Source organism: Spizellomyces punctatus (assembly GCF_000182565.1).
Source record: "Spizellomyces punctatus DAOM BR117 chromosome Unknown supercont1.5, whole genome shotgun sequence".
NCBI lineage: Eukaryota > Fungi > Chytridiomycota > Chytridiomycetes > Spizellomycetales > Spizellomycetaceae > Spizellomyces > Spizellomyces punctatus.
Window position 1 is genome coordinate 120483 of NW_015971541.1, and position 17246 is coordinate 137728.

At 47.1% G+C, this 17246-nt stretch overlaps 8 protein-coding genes across 8 annotated transcripts; 5 read left to right on the top strand and 3 right to left on the bottom strand.

The window, feature by feature from the left end:
• The first annotated feature begins 304 nt into the window (after positions 1-304).
• Positions 305-1785, top strand: SPPG_03091 (myocyte-specific enhancer factor 2C). Its single transcript, XM_016751379.1, has 4 exons — positions 305-504; positions 885-1085; positions 1164-1490; positions 1564-1785. Exons 1-4 carry the CDS (start codon positions 451-453, stop codon positions 1699-1701), a joined length of 720 nt encoding a protein of 239 aa, XP_016609320.1. The 5' UTR covers positions 305-450; the 3' UTR covers positions 1702-1785.
• A 16-nt stretch (positions 1786-1801) lies between these two features.
• Positions 1802-3838, bottom strand: SPPG_03092 (uncharacterized protein). Its single transcript, XM_016751380.1, has one exon. The coding sequence runs from the start codon at positions 3784-3786 to the stop codon at positions 2002-2004; it is 1785 nt and encodes a 594-aa protein (XP_016609321.1). The 5' UTR covers positions 3787-3838; the 3' UTR covers positions 1802-2001.
• A 357-nt stretch (positions 3839-4195) lies between these two features.
• On the bottom strand, positions 4196-8589 carry SPPG_03093 (uncharacterized protein). Its single transcript, XM_016751381.1, has 18 exons — positions 8226-8589; positions 8013-8149; positions 7935-7948; positions 7778-7879; positions 7639-7723; positions 7547-7563; positions 7343-7479; positions 7209-7281; positions 6924-7142; positions 6773-6856; positions 6370-6704; positions 6167-6297; positions 6054-6107; positions 5604-5970; positions 5268-5527; positions 4895-5204; positions 4548-4825; positions 4196-4489 (listed from the first exon to the last, which is right to left on the bottom strand). The coding sequence occupies exons 1-18, from the start codon at positions 8536-8538 to the stop codon at positions 4436-4438; spliced, it is 2970 nt and encodes a 989-aa protein (XP_016609322.1). The 5' UTR covers positions 8539-8589; the 3' UTR covers positions 4196-4435.
• Positions 8590-8692: 103 nt separating this feature from the next.
• SPPG_03094 (uncharacterized protein) lies at positions 8693-9629 on the top strand. The gene is made up of 4 exons (XM_016751382.1): positions 8693-8823; positions 8881-8954; positions 9019-9136; positions 9210-9629. Exons 1-4 carry the CDS (start codon positions 8771-8773, stop codon positions 9499-9501), a joined length of 537 nt encoding a protein of 178 aa, XP_016609323.1. The 5' UTR covers positions 8693-8770; the 3' UTR covers positions 9502-9629.
• Positions 9534-10700, bottom strand: SPPG_03095 (uncharacterized protein; the record flags this gene model as incomplete). Its single annotated transcript, XM_016751383.1, has 2 exons — positions 9534-10279; positions 10352-10700. The coding sequence occupies 2 exons, from the start codon at positions 10698-10700 to the stop codon at positions 9741-9743; spliced, it is 888 nt and encodes a 295-aa protein (XP_016609324.1). The 3' UTR covers positions 9534-9740.
• A 267-nt stretch (positions 10701-10967) lies between these two features.
• Positions 10968-11620, top strand: SPPG_09082 (uncharacterized protein; the record flags this gene model as incomplete). The annotated part of the gene is made up of 3 exons (XM_016757237.1): positions 10968-11039; positions 11110-11349; positions 11411-11620. The coding sequence occupies 3 exons, from the start codon at positions 10968-10970 to the stop codon at positions 11618-11620; spliced, it is 522 nt and encodes a 173-aa protein (XP_016609325.1).
• A 155-nt stretch (positions 11621-11775) lies between these two features.
• SPPG_09083 (uncharacterized protein) lies at positions 11776-13533 on the top strand (the record flags this gene model as incomplete). The annotated part of the gene is made up of 9 exons (XM_016757238.1): positions 11776-11988; positions 12056-12185; positions 12254-12335; positions 12393-12504; positions 12573-12713; positions 12771-12862; positions 12932-13099; positions 13158-13386; positions 13456-13533. The coding sequence occupies 9 exons, from the start codon at positions 11776-11778 to the stop codon at positions 13531-13533; spliced, it is 1245 nt and encodes a 414-aa protein (XP_016609326.1).
• A 276-nt stretch (positions 13534-13809) lies between these two features.
• On the top strand, positions 13810-17210 carry SPPG_03097 (uncharacterized protein). Its single transcript, XM_016751384.1, has 2 exons — positions 13810-16924; positions 16987-17210. Exons 1-2 carry the CDS (start codon positions 13834-13836, stop codon positions 17082-17084), a joined length of 3189 nt encoding a protein of 1062 aa, XP_016609327.1. The 5' UTR covers positions 13810-13833; the 3' UTR covers positions 17085-17210.
• Positions 17211-17246: the final 36 nt, after the last annotated feature.

The window sequence follows — 17246 nt, forward strand, 5'->3', positions numbered from 1 at the left end:
TATCGCAACTCTTTCGCAATTCACCCTCTTTGCTTTACCATGGAAAATACGGAGGAGACGAACCCACAGACTGATCCTTTCTCGATGATTCTGCCCAACTTTGGCACCTCTGGCTTTCTACTTGGTCAAAACAGTGTCCATGGGGGATAGACAAATAAAAGATACAGGATGCCCCTTACATCCATTCGGATCGGCTCTTCCAGAAGTCAAGACCGTGTCGCGGTGGAGCGCGTCTGGTTTGATTACGCGTTGATTACGAAAGGGACAAACACTTTGAGGCTCGACTTTGTTGACAAGACTAGACACACAGACAAGGCCGACTAGAGAGAGCCGTTTGTTCATCCGATCTCTCCTTCCAATCTTTTTATTTCAACCCAAGATCTTTGTCACTGCCATCAATTTTCTCTCATATCTTATTTTTTCCCGTTTACTTGCGAATCGAATCCAAACATGGGACGCAAGAAGATTGCCATCAAACGGATCCAGGACGAACGGAATCGACAGGTACGTTCAACGCGTGCACTGTAGGTGTAGCGTGAGCAGGGAGGAAGCGGAGAGACTCAATCTTGTGTGCGTGATATATTCGTTGGTCTTTGGTGCAAATTGACGGAGCCTGCAAAAAGGAGCAGGCCCGGAATGGGTTTTATATAGCGTTGGTGCTATTTTCTGCATCGGAGACGGCTATTTCTGGTCGTCCACATCATGTTTCCATATATGATGCTAATATATTACATTTTCGCTTTTTGTTACCATCCGCACTCCATCGTTGTCACCCCCCACGTCCTACGACATAACCTGGTCCTATTTTCCCGCCCTCTTTCCCTCCGACTACCTCCGTACGCGCCGTAAATATGTTTGCAACACATATTATGGAACCGCTATAGGTCACTTTCTCCAAGCGCAAATTCGGTCTCATGAAAAAAGCATACGAGCTTTCCGTTCTCTGCGGTTGCGAGATCGGGTTAATCATGTTCGCATCCAACGGAAAGCTTTTTCAATTCGCAAGCACGGATATGGATAAAATCTTGTTGAGGTATACCGAAACGGAACCCCATGAGAGCCGGACCAACGACGACATCATCAAGGTAAACTAACCACATCCACTGTTGACCTGTGTTCTCAATCAATATGAGAGCACTAACTAATTCAAAAAGACAATTCAGAAACACGGTTCAGGAGGAGGTGACGGTGGAGATGATTCGGACGACAGCGCAGAACGCGACGACAATGGATTAATCGAGTCGACACCTCGAGATGACCGATCCATGGACGAGCACATCCCATCCCCACGCAGCCTGCGTTTGGCGCGACGTAAATCAGACAAGGACACCAGCAAGAAAAACAATAGCAGTGGTAAAGGAGGCGGCGGAGAAGGCGGCGATGACGTTGAAAGCAATCACGGCGATCAAGGACGTGAATATCTCTCGCCCCAACCTGGCACACCGACACACGATATGAGACACCCACCGCCTTCCGGCTCATTCCACATGGTACCTATGTCAATCGTCATGTTTTATTCGTCTTAAAATCTTTTCTAATAAAAAGCCCTTCAATTCAAATTAGTCACACCTCATTCATCCACCTTACACCGCAGTATATCCCAGCTTCGCCCCCTACCCCGCCGGCTTCGTTCTCGCCACCGGACATCACCACCCGCCGTCGGATTCCGAAGGATCTCCATCACCCTATATACATGGGTAGCGACGAAAAAATGATCTGGCCACACCGTAGCACAGCACTCTGATAAGTGGTTTCATGTACTGTACACAACACGCAAGAATGCTTCAGTATATGGAATAGCGTCAATTCAGTTGTTTTAAACAAATGTTATTTTTTGGTGTTAACACGTTCATGCGTATAATCAAACTATTTCGAAGAATGTGCATATGACAAATATCACTAATACATAATCCCAAATCCCCACATTCAAAAGCCTCAAAATCCTATTACTATTCACATTTATTTGTACATGCAGATAATTGCTTTAGTAGTTACGTTTCGCTATCCCTCTGCGGTAACTGCCACACAGTTATCTCTTTGAAGAAAGGGGTCGACTACCACACTGCAAGATGGTGATTTTGCCGGACTCTGCACGAGAATGAATGGCTCGGAACCCTTTGTGACCGGCGAGGATGTCATATCTTGATGAGCGGGCTCAACTTCTCCAGGTGATGAGAGTGCCGGTGTTGGTTGCGTCTCAGTGGCCGCGCCAGAGTCGACCGCTTGAACATCACTAGAATTTTCGGGGTTTGGCGTCTCGACCGACTGCACATCTGACCCAGTGTCGGCCGAGAGAGCATCTTGCTTGTCAGATTGTGCGCCTTGATCGTCAGATTCCACCTGCATTCCATCGTCATGATCACTCTCGACTTGCAGCTCTGCGTCTGCCGCTTGACATATGATCTCGTTGATCGTGTCTAGAGGTTGCTCTGGCACTTGATCCCCTTCATCTTCCATGGCGACGGCTCCCGCACTGTTGGTCGCTGTTGCGCAAGTCGTAGTGCTCTCATCATCGACTTGCATCGCATCCGTGTTCTGAACGACTTCAAGTTCACTTGGTGGTAACGAATCTACTGTTGTCGAAGGATCTTGATCAACATCCATAGAATCCTTGTTGACCACCTGTTCACTTGTCACTCGCGACGCCTCCTCTTCTGCAGCTCTTCGCAATGCATCCCGTCTGATAGCATCCAAATGCCCCAAGACTGTGTTCACAGCCCCAACAACTTTCTTGCGTGCATCCCGAACAAGAGCAACACCGTCACTTTGAACTGCATCCGCTCGTACAAGCAACTTTGTAAGGGTTTCTTCCAACATCACAAACGCTTTGTTGTTTTGAGGTAGAAGCTTGCCGTTGGTTACAACGAGAGGTGTTGATAGCACAGTTGGTTCAAGATCACGCTGAGCGGTTCGCAGGTCCTCGACAATGCGCGCGAGGGTTATAAGTTTGGGGCGTGTTTGACGGAAATGCTTTTGAAGGATTCGCGCGGCACGAGTTTGTTTGAATGTGAGGATTCGATCATCGACTGGAGTTGATGTAGCCGCGGATGTGATTGGAGCTGGTGTAGTTGGCTGCGTAGTATTTTCATTAACCGGCGATTGCGCCCTTGCGCCCGCTCGAATTGTAGGTGTGACTGAAGGCGATGTAACTAGAGATCTGATAGCCTCTCTTGCGGGTGACTGGGCCCTTGGAACCACTCGAGGTTCCTGAGGTTCGGGAGGCGTCATCGTGGCAGCAGGATGCGCGGCCTGATTCAAAAAGAGGATTGGAATCTGGCGTGCAGGTGCAGAAGGCTTGATAGTCAATTCTTCCTCTGAGTCACTACCAGTCGGAACCTTCCGCCTGGGTCCGTAAGGATGCTGCTGTTGCTGAAGCCGTTTTCTCCACAGACGCCGTTCCTGTTCTCTCCTTTCCTGCTCTTCCAGCAAGGCGTCATAGAACGCCTGTCGCTGGTCCTCTTCACGACGCCGACGAAGTAGTTCCCGCTCATAATCTCTTAGTAACATTTCTTTTTCGAGTTCTCGTTGACGTGCGAGTTCCGCTTCAATCGCTTGACGACGCCGCACCTCCATTTCTATCGCCCGACGCCTCTCCAGCTCCTCTTCAATTGCTCGTCGCTGGATCTCTTCTTCGAGGGCTCGTCGACGCAACGCATCTTCGTAAGCTCTGCGACGCTGGGTTTCCTCGAACGCCCGTTGCCGTTGGGCGTCAAGTAGTTGTTGACGGAAAAAGTCCCCAGGGTTTGCAACGGTATAGCGTGGTTCGTTAGGATATATATAGTACATGTTTGTCGCCTTGTATTTTGGTTTAACTTTCCAGGTATGTAGTTTGGAAAACGTATGCAGTATTTGACGGGGGTTTTTATAGACCCCAAGGCTCACCATCCCATTACTAACTAGATGACTGTGCCACCTACGTGATCTCATCCTCCAGCAAGTTCTACAAAGTTCTTCTGTACTCGCGTAGCCCCTAGATATGCCGACGAGCTACGTGAGCTTTCTAATATAACACTTGCCCCTGCTTACAATTAACTTACTGACAAATGCTGTGGAGTTCTGGCGTAGAATAATCATCATACTGCTGTAGCTTTTCGCAATATGAGTAGTAATATCAAGCCTCCCATCTCTTGCTGCAGTCGACAAAATGGATTGGGAGAACGAAATCATACAAAAAAAAACGTTACTTTTCGCCAAATCTGTGTAGCCACATCTTCACCAATTTGTTACAGATATATTCAAAATATTCAGCTATAACAAATGTCGCCAGATTACGGTATAATCTTTGTGCTTAAGTGAACTTTGCATTCACAAGAACACTAGAAGTTTTTTGTGGATATTATAAGTACAGTGATGTGACATGCGCGTTCATGATGCTGGTTGTCTGTAGTAATGCAATGCTGCGATCCTGTGCAGCCCCTTACCACCACTTAGCAGACTATTGGATGTTTCTCCGAGTCCATCCACAGTCGCTATCAGGATCTCTTATCAACTTAAAATACACGTTCAGCAGGTCATAGCAGATTCATTCTGACAAAACTGGTTCTCACCTCAGAGGTAGGCCAATAATGCAGACCGAGCTTTATGCTCAATACGCATGGCACTAGATCAAAACTGATTGTCTTAATCCGTACGTATTCATTATCGGGCAAGCCCTTTACAGCATCAACGAAATCATCCAATGTGGTTACTTTCCGGCCGTTGACCGCGGTGATCCACTGTGTTGGAACAATTCCGTACATATACGATGGTGACCCTTTGGCACGGCCTGAGACGTAGATTCTCGAGGGAAGCTTTTTGGACTGTTGGAGAGCTGCGCGGTGCGGTTCTGTAATTGGAATCCCAATCGTTACCAACCGTTACGAGCGCGTGGACATCAAATCCTCCAATGACCTACCATGCAGGACAGCACCCGCCCAGAAAACTATCCGTTTTGTTCCTTCATTGTCAAACTCAGTCGTCGGTACCTTAACAGTAATTTCCTTCTTGGCTCTCAAGATCGTCACTTCCACATCACTACCCCATTCCTCATGAAGTTCCAACTCTTGAACTCGTGTGATGGTTTTTCCATTGACAGCTAAGATCAAATCCAGATCCTGTAGAACCTTAGCGGTCTCCGACCCATTTTCTGTTCTTCGGATCAAAAACAATTGGCGCCGCTCCTTGTTTGCTGCCTCTACCTTTCGTACCCAGTCTTCGGATAGACCCTAAGGAAGGCATTCTGAGCAAGTGTCACGTCAATGTAAAAAAAAAAACACCAATCAAAGTACCATATGCCGAGCTTGAGACATCTGCACAGGCGTCACCTCAACAGCCAAACCCCTCAATTTTGGGGTCGCGTCTAGTCTCAATCGGCTTAGAATTGGTAGTAGGGTATCGATTCCGATGCCAAGGTGGTACTCTGTATCATGACCCGAATTCGTTCGCTCTCCCAGATAGCTCAACCACAAGCCTTGCGCTCGACCGTCCGCATCCACCAGTACCCCCGCAGAACACTGCTGAGCGAGAGGGGTGTCTAATGTGATAGCATCTACAGTAAGGATATTGACAAAAGTTAACTGTCTTCCATACTAATTTTGGTTAATGATCTTTAGGTGAGCTCTTACCAAAATTGATCGCACGGAATCTAGGTGTTCCCGAATACGGAATTGTTACCGTGGTTATATCAGTAACTGTTGTTTCAATGGCAACTGGACGCTGGTTGTGATTCAATGCTACCAGTGACACGCGATGTCCTTGTCCAAGCTTTATTGGACTGACTGGTGCACTCTTGACGGGAGTCTCGCCGACCAACTGGGGATCATACGAAACGATTGCAAAATTGTGCGTAGGATGTAGGAACACCGCTTTTCCCGGAACAATAATCGAATCGGCAAAAGTCAAAAGAATATCTCCCATGGTGAAAGGGACAATGTTACGACCAACTACGACCAAACCCTTCTCTGCGTCGATTACAAGTCCTGCGCCCATTTTCTAGACAGAGGGAATGATGTGAAACTCGTTTCAAAGCCGGAAAAAGGCAACTCTCAGGCCGACTTCACCTGAATTTCTCTTACCCTTGACTTTGGAAAGCCTTCTATTCGGCAGGGAATGTACATACTGACTTTGACCTTTGCAAAATGTCACTATTCACTTCCGAATGAAGCAGCCAAACAGACAAAGTAGCTACCAGTGAATGGAATAGGCTAGCTGCAGCTCCAAGACTTTGATCTAGTGTTGCAAATGTAGCGGTCATCGGCTTCAATGGCCTTGGGGGAGGAGGGCTGCCGAGATCGGTGAAGTCCCAAAGTCCTGTCTTATCTGCAGTTCAAAGCATCGCCATTGTTAATATACAAAGACCTGTTAAGATAAGACCACAATGTATCACTGTACCGTTTCTGACTGCCAATCTGAACCCAGACCAATGTCGCTCTGCAGTCACAACCGCCACGGATTTCGTGTGGACATCCAAAATAGAATAATATTCGACTGGGATTCTCTCGCGGTCCGGGATTTCTTTGAATGCCGCAATAAATTCATCCAAATTCGGTGTTGGCTTTGTATCGATGCTGCTGATAATCCAGCCATGATCCGAACCGTCTAAACGAAACATCCCGGCAGGCTCTGAGACATAAATACCCTCAACAGGCACACAAAACTGGCGTGCCAGCTGATATGAGACGTTGTTGAGCTTTGCCCCGCCAACCTCAAGATATCGATCCGGGGATCTGTGGACCTCGCAAATATGAGGTTTCATGCAAAGCTAGTCGGAGAGAAAACAGAAGGCGATACTCACATGCTATGCAAATCTTGCACAGTGAGAGTGAACTCCATGTCAGCACCACCACGTTGGATTTTTATTTTGATCTCCTTTCCAACGCTAGCGTGACCCAATCAGAGATTTGAGACTTGGCAGGCAGAAATCAGTGTCTCCATTAGCAACGCACCTGCTGTCAAGCACCTCCTCCAACGGGACAAATTTTGTCAGGTAATTATCGTTGACACTCAACAATATATCTCCTTCCTCGAGAAACGCTGACGCTGGACCTTTGGGTACGACAACCTCCGCAACGAGCATGCCAACTTCAGTAGGGAATAGATTTCGAATGTGCGCCTCAGTGGAGTCTGTAAGGCCGAGACGGCGAACTTCATCAAACGGCCGGTGACTAATATATAATCGTTGGTCATCACAATTATCAACATTGCTACCGGCAAATATGAGATGAACTCACAGGAACTGCACTTGTATTGTGCCGCGGGGCACCACTTTGCCCTCTTGAATATACTTCAACGCTCTTGCCACCCCTACATTGGAATGTCCGCTCTATCTCAATTTCATCCATAACAACATTAAAAAGTTACTTACGATCCAGAGGAAAGAAGAAATCCGTAGCCGCTCTCATATGCCCTCCCGCTTGAAGAGCAACCGCTTTTCCTTCAATGTTCAATACCGGTGATCCTGATGACCCACCACTTGTACTTGACGCCGCTTGGAGGTAAAATCTGCATTCGAAAAGCTCTTAATATGTACCCAGCAGGATATACTAAAACCTGTACAAGACAGTCTTACGTGTTGAAATCGTTGTACTGTTTGCGGTAACATGACGAGTGCGGGTTCAGCGAGAAAGAAAAGCAATAAAAGACGAATCAGTTCCGCCCTACCGTCATCTCTCCATACTCTGGAGCATTTCTATCCAGCCGGGAAATGGATCCCGCCAAGATACTCAATTTCTCTCCCGCATCGTTACTACGTAGCACGAATTAGCCCCATCCGACGGAGGGGAAGGGACATGTTCCTTACCCTACAACTCGAATATCCAATCCAACCTGGGCTAGGTCTGGCGCAAGCTGAATTTCAGTAACTGGCATATAGCGTATCTTTTTCGGATCAAATTTGAGTACGCTAATCACATCCATTAGCAAGATCTTGAGTTGCAAAATACGATCATGAAGCTCACCCGAAATCATGCACCTTAAATTTGCAGTTATACACTGAGTCAGCAAGGATTTGTACATGATAAGTGCAAGCGGCCTACCGGATCCCGATATACTGGAAACACATCCACCTCCTCATGATCATGAAATACTGCTTCTCCAACGAAGGGACCTGCGCATGCCACATGTCGGTTTGTCAAGATAAGTCCCGCTGCGGCGTCTACTACGAAGCCCGACGCTAATTTTCCCGGGTCGCAAATATCAACCAAATAATCTGACTACATATAATGCCAAATGGTTGAATTGATATGTACCTTCTGACGTATCGGGCCCGTCGGTATCGAATGCCGCAACTTGAGAAAATCTAATACTAACTATGGATGTTATGGCCCGTTCAATGGTACCCTGCCATTGAGGCTGGTGAGCAGCAGGGTATCCCAACGAAGGCTCCACCAGCGCTCCGTTTGAGGTGGAATGGTCGAGCTCTGGACGTTTTGCGACAGGAGCGGACACACCGTCCGAACGAGAGCGTTTTCGCTTTTGCGTAAGAGAGGGCTCCGTGGACGGGATAATATTCGACAGTTCCATATCCTCTTCTCTAGGGACTACAGTTGGGTCGAGTTCCATAGTGTGTGCTGTGCGTAATTGCAGGTGAAATACGATCTGGAACTGCTATTCAAAGGCCCCACATCGCCATTCTGGTCAGGTCAGTTTTGTTGCCATGGAAACACCAGATCCACCAGATCGCCCAACTTTAAGTTACCCGACCCCTTTGTTTGTGCTGCTGCGCACTCCCTACCCGCACAAAACGCGGCCACGGACACAGGGTTCCTTTTGGTCTCTTGGCTCGCGCTGTGCTATGGCAATGTTAAGTAGGAACCTGTTCCAGAGTATAATCGTTGCTGTCTCCTCGTGGGTACCATTTTTGTCCATTAATGGGGGAATTGAGATACTAACGTATTCTTTTAGTGTGCTCTTTGCATTATGGGCACAGGATATCTCTAGCCCTTGGATTCGTCTCTTATTCTACGCCGAAGCTGCAGGTTTGTAAATTTCGCGTCACAAAAGAGCTGGGATAGCATTTGATGCAATGTGTTCAATTCCCAGTCCAAGCATTGCTCTCGCTTTCTGGGTTCATCAACAATGGCTCCCGTGGTAAAAAGGGATTCTTGTATCACGAACACGGCAATGTGTATCTGCACAATCTGATCGCCGTCAACACAGGGTTCGGTTCAGCTTGTATTTAACTTTGCTCGACGATACTCCTGTTGATGCTGACAAAATAATCTTTTTTTTAGAGTTTTGGTCACTATCCGCCTTTGTCTTGTTTTTCACGTTCAGTACCAGGAGAAACGTGCATTGCCGGTGGTAGCAGCAGGAATGTTATTGCGACATTTGAAGTTCCACCAGGCATTCGGAATCCTGATTCTGGTCAACTTCATCTGGGCTTGGGTCGACCAGTCGTTGGCAGTGGCATTATACAGCGTGAATTGCGCTGTGGCTTCTATTCTGAAAGGCAGGTTCCCGTCCTGGGCGGCCGAGATTCTGAACATTTCGATATGGTTCTTCATGAAGCGTGATTTCTCGTAATAAATCGGAACGGACATTATGGACATAATATATGGTGGGTTAGGGATATTAGGGTATTATTCAGTCCATTAAAATAAAATGGCCCCGTTTCTATTGACACGGTTATTTGCCAATATGTATATCCTCGCTTTGTGCTCTATTTGTTGTCCATAGGTGGACCACCAACATCACGTCCCTTCTTCTACATGGCATTAACAAATCTTCTGAAATGCCAAAGAAGAGTAAATAGGTTTTAAGAATCAGGCTACCCTCCAAACCACACCAGTGGTAAATGCATTTTCCTCAAGATACTCCGTTGTCTCCTTAACCATCTCGTACTCTCCAACCTTATCCAATACGAGGTCCCCGATTTCCACAGTTTTGCTGCCAGTGTCCAACATTTCGTCTGAAAACGCATGACGTCCTGGATCTCCAACGAAGACTTCCATGCCCATGTTCCGTGCCTCTTTGATCCAACGACGGACAGACAATGACATATCTGAGTCATAAAACATGTCTCCTATCCAAGCTATGTCTACACCTTCAAATACAGCGGGTGATGGGGTCAAGCAATTTCTGGAATCCAATATAAGGCTTTTAGCAGAACCAAGATTGGAAATTACATTCACTTTTGACGCTGCTAATGCGTAAGGATCAACGTCATTCGCAATAGCCAGTTTTGCACCGTTAAGGAGGGCTGCAGCACAAACTGAGCCACAGCCAGAACCCAGGTCGAGAATGACTTTGTTCCTAACCAGAGAAGGTGTTGCGAGGATATGCTTTGTAAGGGCTTGTCCACCTGTTACATAATGTGTGGGGCTTCAATAGGTGTTCTACATTGTAAACGGCACACTATCTCAATCATACTCACCTGGCCAGTAGACAGCCCAATAAGGAATGCCAATCCCACTGTTATCCAGCTCGTATTCACCCCAGGTCCACATTGATGACTTTGGAGTTATGAGGTTTAGTTGCAACTCTGGTGTTAGTTTTGGACGAATAAGGGTCGTATTCCCCTTCACGAACCGCTCATGAGAGCTCGAAATGGCGGGTCCCCATCCTGCTTGCTGCAATACAGGTCCTCTTTGCGAGCAAGATAAACGGGCATGGGGTGTGAGTATCTTCACTGTAAACTTCAAGGCCCACAAAGTTCGCCTTCCTCTCATTGGCTGTGGTAGGACAGGACGTTCAAGGGCAATGTAGTTTTTAGCTTGAGTCATCTTTTGCATTTGGGGGTTATAGCCACGTGATCCGGGTTACGTAAAGTCGGACTGAACCAAATTCTCCGAGGTCGACAATATATTATCTCGAAAATAACTTGGAACGCAACTGAAGTATTTTCACATATAGCCAGATCTTTGCTTTTCTAAGCCAGTTCTGGTCGCCTGCTGACTGAGAGTGGGTGAAGGGTTCATCGCAAACAGTAGGTTCAGCTTCCGTCAATCTAAATGTTGGGTATACTGATTATCTGGAAACAGCGGCAAGATATGACCGAGATACGTACAGCTTCCCGGGATAAGATCCCCTTCCTCCCAGGAAACTCCATTAGAGATACAGCTGTAAGGCCTGTTTCGTGATCAACGGAAAGGATCACAAATCTAACATATCAAGTACTGCGGGACTTGACAGAGATCCGACTTCCGTCTTTGTCAAACCTTGGACTACAAAAACGGCTATCCTATTCGTCGCGTGGAGCTTCCTCCTGACCTCCAATCACCAGAACAGCTATTGAACGCTGCTGGGGCAGACCCATGGATAACTTATGCAGAGCAGACGGGACATGGTCGTCTTTCTAGAAGTGAGAGCAGAGGAGCGTCAGCAGCTGAAGAAGAACGCTTTGTTCCAGCGCACGTTGCATTTGACAAAGTGGTGCGTAGATTTGTTTGCTGGAAGCGAAAAGTTTTGTAAAGATGCTCATTACATACTCCAGGTTCTTCGTTTCGACGCATACTTTAAACAAACCGTACATGAATCCATTGAACAATATCATCTTCGTCGTGTTCGTATTCTGTACTATGTCGAAGACGATTCGATCGCTGTTGTCGAACCGCCTGTCGAAAATAGCGGTATACCACAAGGAGTTTTAATTAAGAGGCAACGCATGCCCAAAGATACTACCTCGTTTCTACACTATCCGTGATTTCAATAGGGGTTTGAATGTGACCTTCTATGGGAAAACGTTTAGAATAGTTGGATGTGACAAGTTTACTGAGGTGGGCGTTCCGGAACCGTCAAGCCCAACAACATCGCCGATAAGACGTATCTAAATCTAACCCTTCCCTCTATAAGTCGTACATGCAAGAGACCGAACACATAGCCCTAAACCCTCCGGAGCCTATGCCTGTAGACCCTCACGAAGTGATCCGCTCTCGTCCAACTCGAATATATACCGCAGGATCAAAGGGCCCTGATAAGTTGAAGAGGTTTCTCGAGAATGACCGGAAAGTATTGCGATTTTACTGCATATGGGACGACCGGGATAGCATGTTTGGGGAGCTGCGAGAATTTGTAAGTGCAAGAGGTCCACTGCTGTACGCTCCCGCTGCAGATAATGCTCAAAAAAACCTCAATCAAGGTCCTCCACTATTACCTCGTCGACGACAGCGTAGAGGTCCGTGAGGTGCAAAAGCCTAACAATGGTCGTGATCCATTTCCTATTCTGTTGAGGCGACAACAATTACCCAAGGCCTTCAAAGATCTGTCTGGTAAAGTATAAGGTAACCCTTTGGGAGCTAACCGGACGCTGACATGAATATGCCAACCTCCTTACAAGATGTCAGCGATACAGCCAAATACACCTGGAAAGACTTCCGCGTAGGCAATGTCATCAACGTACTGGGACGACCCTTCCTCATGTGAGATATATTCAGGACACATCAATGACTCACAAGAAGCTCAATTCTGTCTTTCAGTCGAGACTGCGATGACTACACACGTAAATTCTATGCAGAGCACCTGAATCTTGCTCCCAACGACATGAAACCTTTGGATCTCAAGCTAGACAAAACCGACAAAGACGTGGAGGTTATATTGTTAACATTAACGTCAGCATTTGCATGAAAATGAGTTGCTAATTAGTTTTTCTCAATCAGGAAATACCTCCATACAACGGTTTTGGTTCTGTGGAAGACTCTCTTGGATCCGTCAAGTATCTTGTACTAAAGCCTCCGAAGAAAGACTTCATAAAAATGCTCGAAAACGAGCACAAGGTGCTACGCTTTGTTGCCAAAATGGTATGTTGTTGAGCAAGCATGACCGGCCAATTACTGGTCGCCTCATTTTCGTGTTAGGGCTCCAAGCATAAAGAAGACCGTGATCGTCGTTTTGTTATTACTTATCGTCTCGCCGATGATATGATGACTATCTACGAGCCCCCTCAAAGGTAGGGTGACAGTTCACTTGCGAGTTGAACATTTACTTTTTAGCTAAGTCTGGCATCTCTCCAATATAGAAATGCGGGAGTTATTGGCGGAAAGTTCATGGAGCGCACTCGTGTTCTTCTTCCTGGCTCGTCCTTGTCAGATCCGCGCGGTCCGCGATATTACACTGCAAAAGATCTCTATGTTGGTGCTACTGTTACAGTCTTCGCTCATCGCTTTATTCTGCTGGATGCCGATGAGTTAGTCAAGTGTGAGGACGTTTTTCTTGCCAAAATACTGACTGCTCATTTCTCCCAGATATGTCTTCAACTATATGGAAAAAGACCCGGCATCGTTTCCCCAGAGCGACTGTGGACGGATTCTTACAAGAGCGCGTTCTTTAATCAAACAGTGTGGTGGGGATGCCGCAAAAAAGCAAGTTGAAGATGTATGTGCCCGTGAAGACGCTACCGGCTCGGGAAGATGTGCACGGCAAACTCTCGTCGCAGCGGGTCGAGAAATCTGGGGTATCGACTTGAGTGACCATGTAAGCAAATATGTTATTGATGGGCAGAAAGTTAATTTCACTGGGACTTCTAACAACATTCTGCTGCAGGAAATTATTACGCTCGCGCGTCAGTTTGAAGATTCACAACGTCAGGTAGACTATAAGCGGCTTGTAGCTGCTCTTTGAGAAGGCCCGAATAGAGTACAGATAACTGCGTCTTGCCAAGTGTAAAACTCCTTCAAAATGTGTAATTAAATGCCGCACTATTCTAGTAGTTGGTGGACTCTCCACGCTTACTGTTCAGATACGTTTTGCCCATCATGCGAGAACTGGTGCTTTCCGTAATAAACATGATCATGGTTAAACATGGTTGGAAGCTTCACTAAAATCGGATAAGGTGAAATTTATGCACGTGACTCCGATCTGGTTCAAAGTTGCTTGGGTTACTTGCAGGTGGACTTCGCTTCGTCGGTCCTCCTCGACAACATGAGCGACGCACAATTCCGAACATGGGTTTCCGATAACGTTATGAAGCTTCTCGGCATGTCCGAGAAAACTGTTGTGGATTACATTATTGCCTCGGCAAAGTCGGCAAAGTCCGAAGCTGCTCTGTCTAGATCGCTGGAAGCAGCCGACCTACCTGCAACAGCGGACGCCAGACGGTTTGTATCAGAGCTCTATACACGCATGGATCGCCCGTTATTGTCCTCCAAAAAGTCACAACGACGAGCTGCTGAGAAAGAAACGGTTCGCCTCATACAAAAGAATCAACAATTCGGCTTGTTGTTGGATGATGACGAAGTGGTGGATGGCATGGATATAGATGGCGAGCAGTCGAGGAAGAGGGACCGAAAAGAAAAGAAAGAAAAGAAGAAACTAAGGAAGAGAAATGAAGAGGAGACAGCAAAAGGTTGGGAGAAGGACTCAGACGATGAGCCGCCACTGAAGCGAACGAGACGAGATTCCATACCCAAGGAAGAGTCGGATGACGAATATACCAGGGACGAGAAGGCAAGAGAACAGGACTTGAAAGAGCGAGATGAGTTTGCGGCGAGGCTGCGTGAGAGAGATAAGGAGAAGACTAAGAAGCTAGTGGAGGACAGGTCATCCAAGCAGGAGGCGGAAGCTAAGAAGAGACGCTCAATAGCGGAGGACAAGGAGGCTCGTAATCAAGCCATGCCAGACATACGTGAGCGATCTCGGCAAGAGTATCTTAAGAAGCGTGAAGATCAGCGACTCCAGCTATTGCAGAAGAGGATCGAGGATGAGGAGTTCCTGTTCCATAACGAAAAATTGACAAAACGTGAGCGTAAAGAGCATGAATTGAATAAGCAGGTACTTGAGATCACCCGGGAGAGGCTACGATTAAGTGACAAGGTGGAGGGGTATCAAATGCCGCAGGACTACATCACGGAAAAAGGAAAATTGGATAAGAAAAAACAGGAGTCTGTTTTGTATGCGCGGTATGAAGACAACGGAGATATTGAGAGTTTCGTTACGGAGCAAGAGCAATGGGAACAGAATCAGATTGTTAAGTCGCTTGCGAAAGTCGGGACCAAGGACAAAGCAAAGAAAGACGAGGAGGACTTCGAGTATGTTTTTGATGATGAGCAACGCGTTGACTTTATTCTCGAAGCTGTGGCAGAGAAAGAGGAGCTGGCCGCGGAGACTGGCCCGCAAGTTACCGAAGCCGAGCGAAAAGCCATGTCTATGAAAGAGGTTCGAGAGTCTTTGCCGGTTTTCACTTATCGTGAAGAATTATTGTCTGCCGTGGAACAGTTCCAGGTGCTGATCATAGTTGGGGAGACGGGATCCGGCAAAACGACCCAAATACCGCAGTACTTGCATGAGGCTGGTTACACCAAAAAGGGCAAGATTGGATGCACACAACCACGACGTGTTGCAGCCATGAGTGTCGCGGCGCGTGTTGCAGACGAGATGGGGACCAAGTTGGGGTCAGAGGTTGGATATTCCATCCGGTTTGAGGACTGCACCTCCGACAAGACTATTTTGAAGTACATGACAGATGGCATGCTTCTCCGCGAGTTCTTAACCGAGCCGGACTTGGCTAGTTACAGCTGTCTGATAATCGATGAAGCGCACGAGCGTACGCTACACACAGATATTTTGTTTGGCTTGGTCAAGGATATATCCCGCTTTCGGCCAGACTTGAAGCTTCTGATATCCAGCGCCACGATGGATGCCGAGAAGTTTTCACAATATTTTGATGACGCCCCCATCTTCAATATCCCTGGACGTCGTTTCCCTGTCGAAACATACCACACAGCAGCACCTGAGGCCAACTATCTCGCGGCCGCTATAACCACCATCATGACAATACACATCACTCAACCCAAGGGAGACATCCTGTTATTTTTGACGGGCCAGGAGGAAATTGAACAAGCTGATGAAGGCCTCCGAGCAATTTGTCGACAGCTAGGTAGTAAAATAGCGGAGCTCATCATCGTACCTTGTTACGCAAATCTACCGTCGGATTTGCAAGCCAAGATCTTTGAGCCGACCCCAGAGGGAGCGCGGAAAGTGGTACTAGCGACAAACATTGCGGAAACCTCAATTACGATTGACGGCGTGGTTTATGTGATCGATCCCGGTTTTGAGAAACAAAACAACTACAACCCAAGAACAGGGATGGAGTCATTGGTCGTAGTTCCCTGTTCAAGAGCATCGGCGAACCAACGGAAAGGTCGTGCGGGTCGTGTGGGACCCGGAAAGTGCTTCCGACTGTACACAGCTTGGGCATACCAGAACGAGCTGGAAGAGAATACCGTTCCAGAAATCCAGCGAACAAATATGGGAAACACAGTACTCCTCCTGAAATCCCTGGGAATCAATGATTTGATGAACTTTGACTTCATGGATGCCCCGCCAGCTGAGACGCTCATCCGCGCATTAGAGCAATTGTATGCTTTAGGTGCTTTAAACGATCGAGGGGAGCTTACAAAACTGGGACGGAGAATGGCAGAGTTTCCCTTGGACCCAATGCTCAGCAAAACCATCATTGCGGCAGAAAAATACGGCTGTACGGATGAAATCGTGTCGATCATATCGATGCTTTCCGTCGGAAATTCCATTTTCTACCGTCCAAAAAATGAGCACGTTCACGCAGACCAAGCGCGGAAGAACTTTTTCCGACCAGGTGGTGATCACCTCATGCTGCTGGCAGTATGGAATACGTATGTAGAGACAAATTATTCCATCAACTGGTGTTACGAAAATTACATTCAACATCGATCAATGAAACGAGCCCGGGATCTTCGAGACCAGTTAACTGGTTTGATGGAACGAACAGAGGTGCCTCTAGTAACAAATCCAGATCCTGGCAATACAGTTCCCATCCGGAAAGCTCTTACCGCCGGATTTTTCTACAACACGGCCCGACTCCAAAAGAGTGGGGATAGCTACCGAACAATCAAGCACAACCAAACCGTTCTTATACATCCGAGCAGTAGTTTATTCCAGGAGAATCCGAAATGGGTGCTGTACTTCGAGCTGGTGATGACAAGCAAGGAATACATGAGACAAGTCATTGAGATCCAGTCGGAGTGGCTGTTGGAGGGTAAGTTTTCCGTTTGATAAAACATCTGGAAATTTGCATACTAACGGCCTTATTTCACGTAGTTGCTCCACACTACTACAAAGCCAAGGAGCTAGAGGATGAATCGTCGCGAAAAATGCCAAAAAGGCAAGGGAAGGCGCCAGATGCAGGACGACTATAGGTGTGTTAGGAAGTTACAGTGACGATTTAGACAAACTCGGGGAGGAACTCTGTGTAAATAACTTTGAAAGAATTTACGGCTTAATCATATTTCCCAATTTTCATTGAGTTCATTAAAATTGCGTCCTCGTTGCATCAATATTGCATACACCGCCAATTGGCA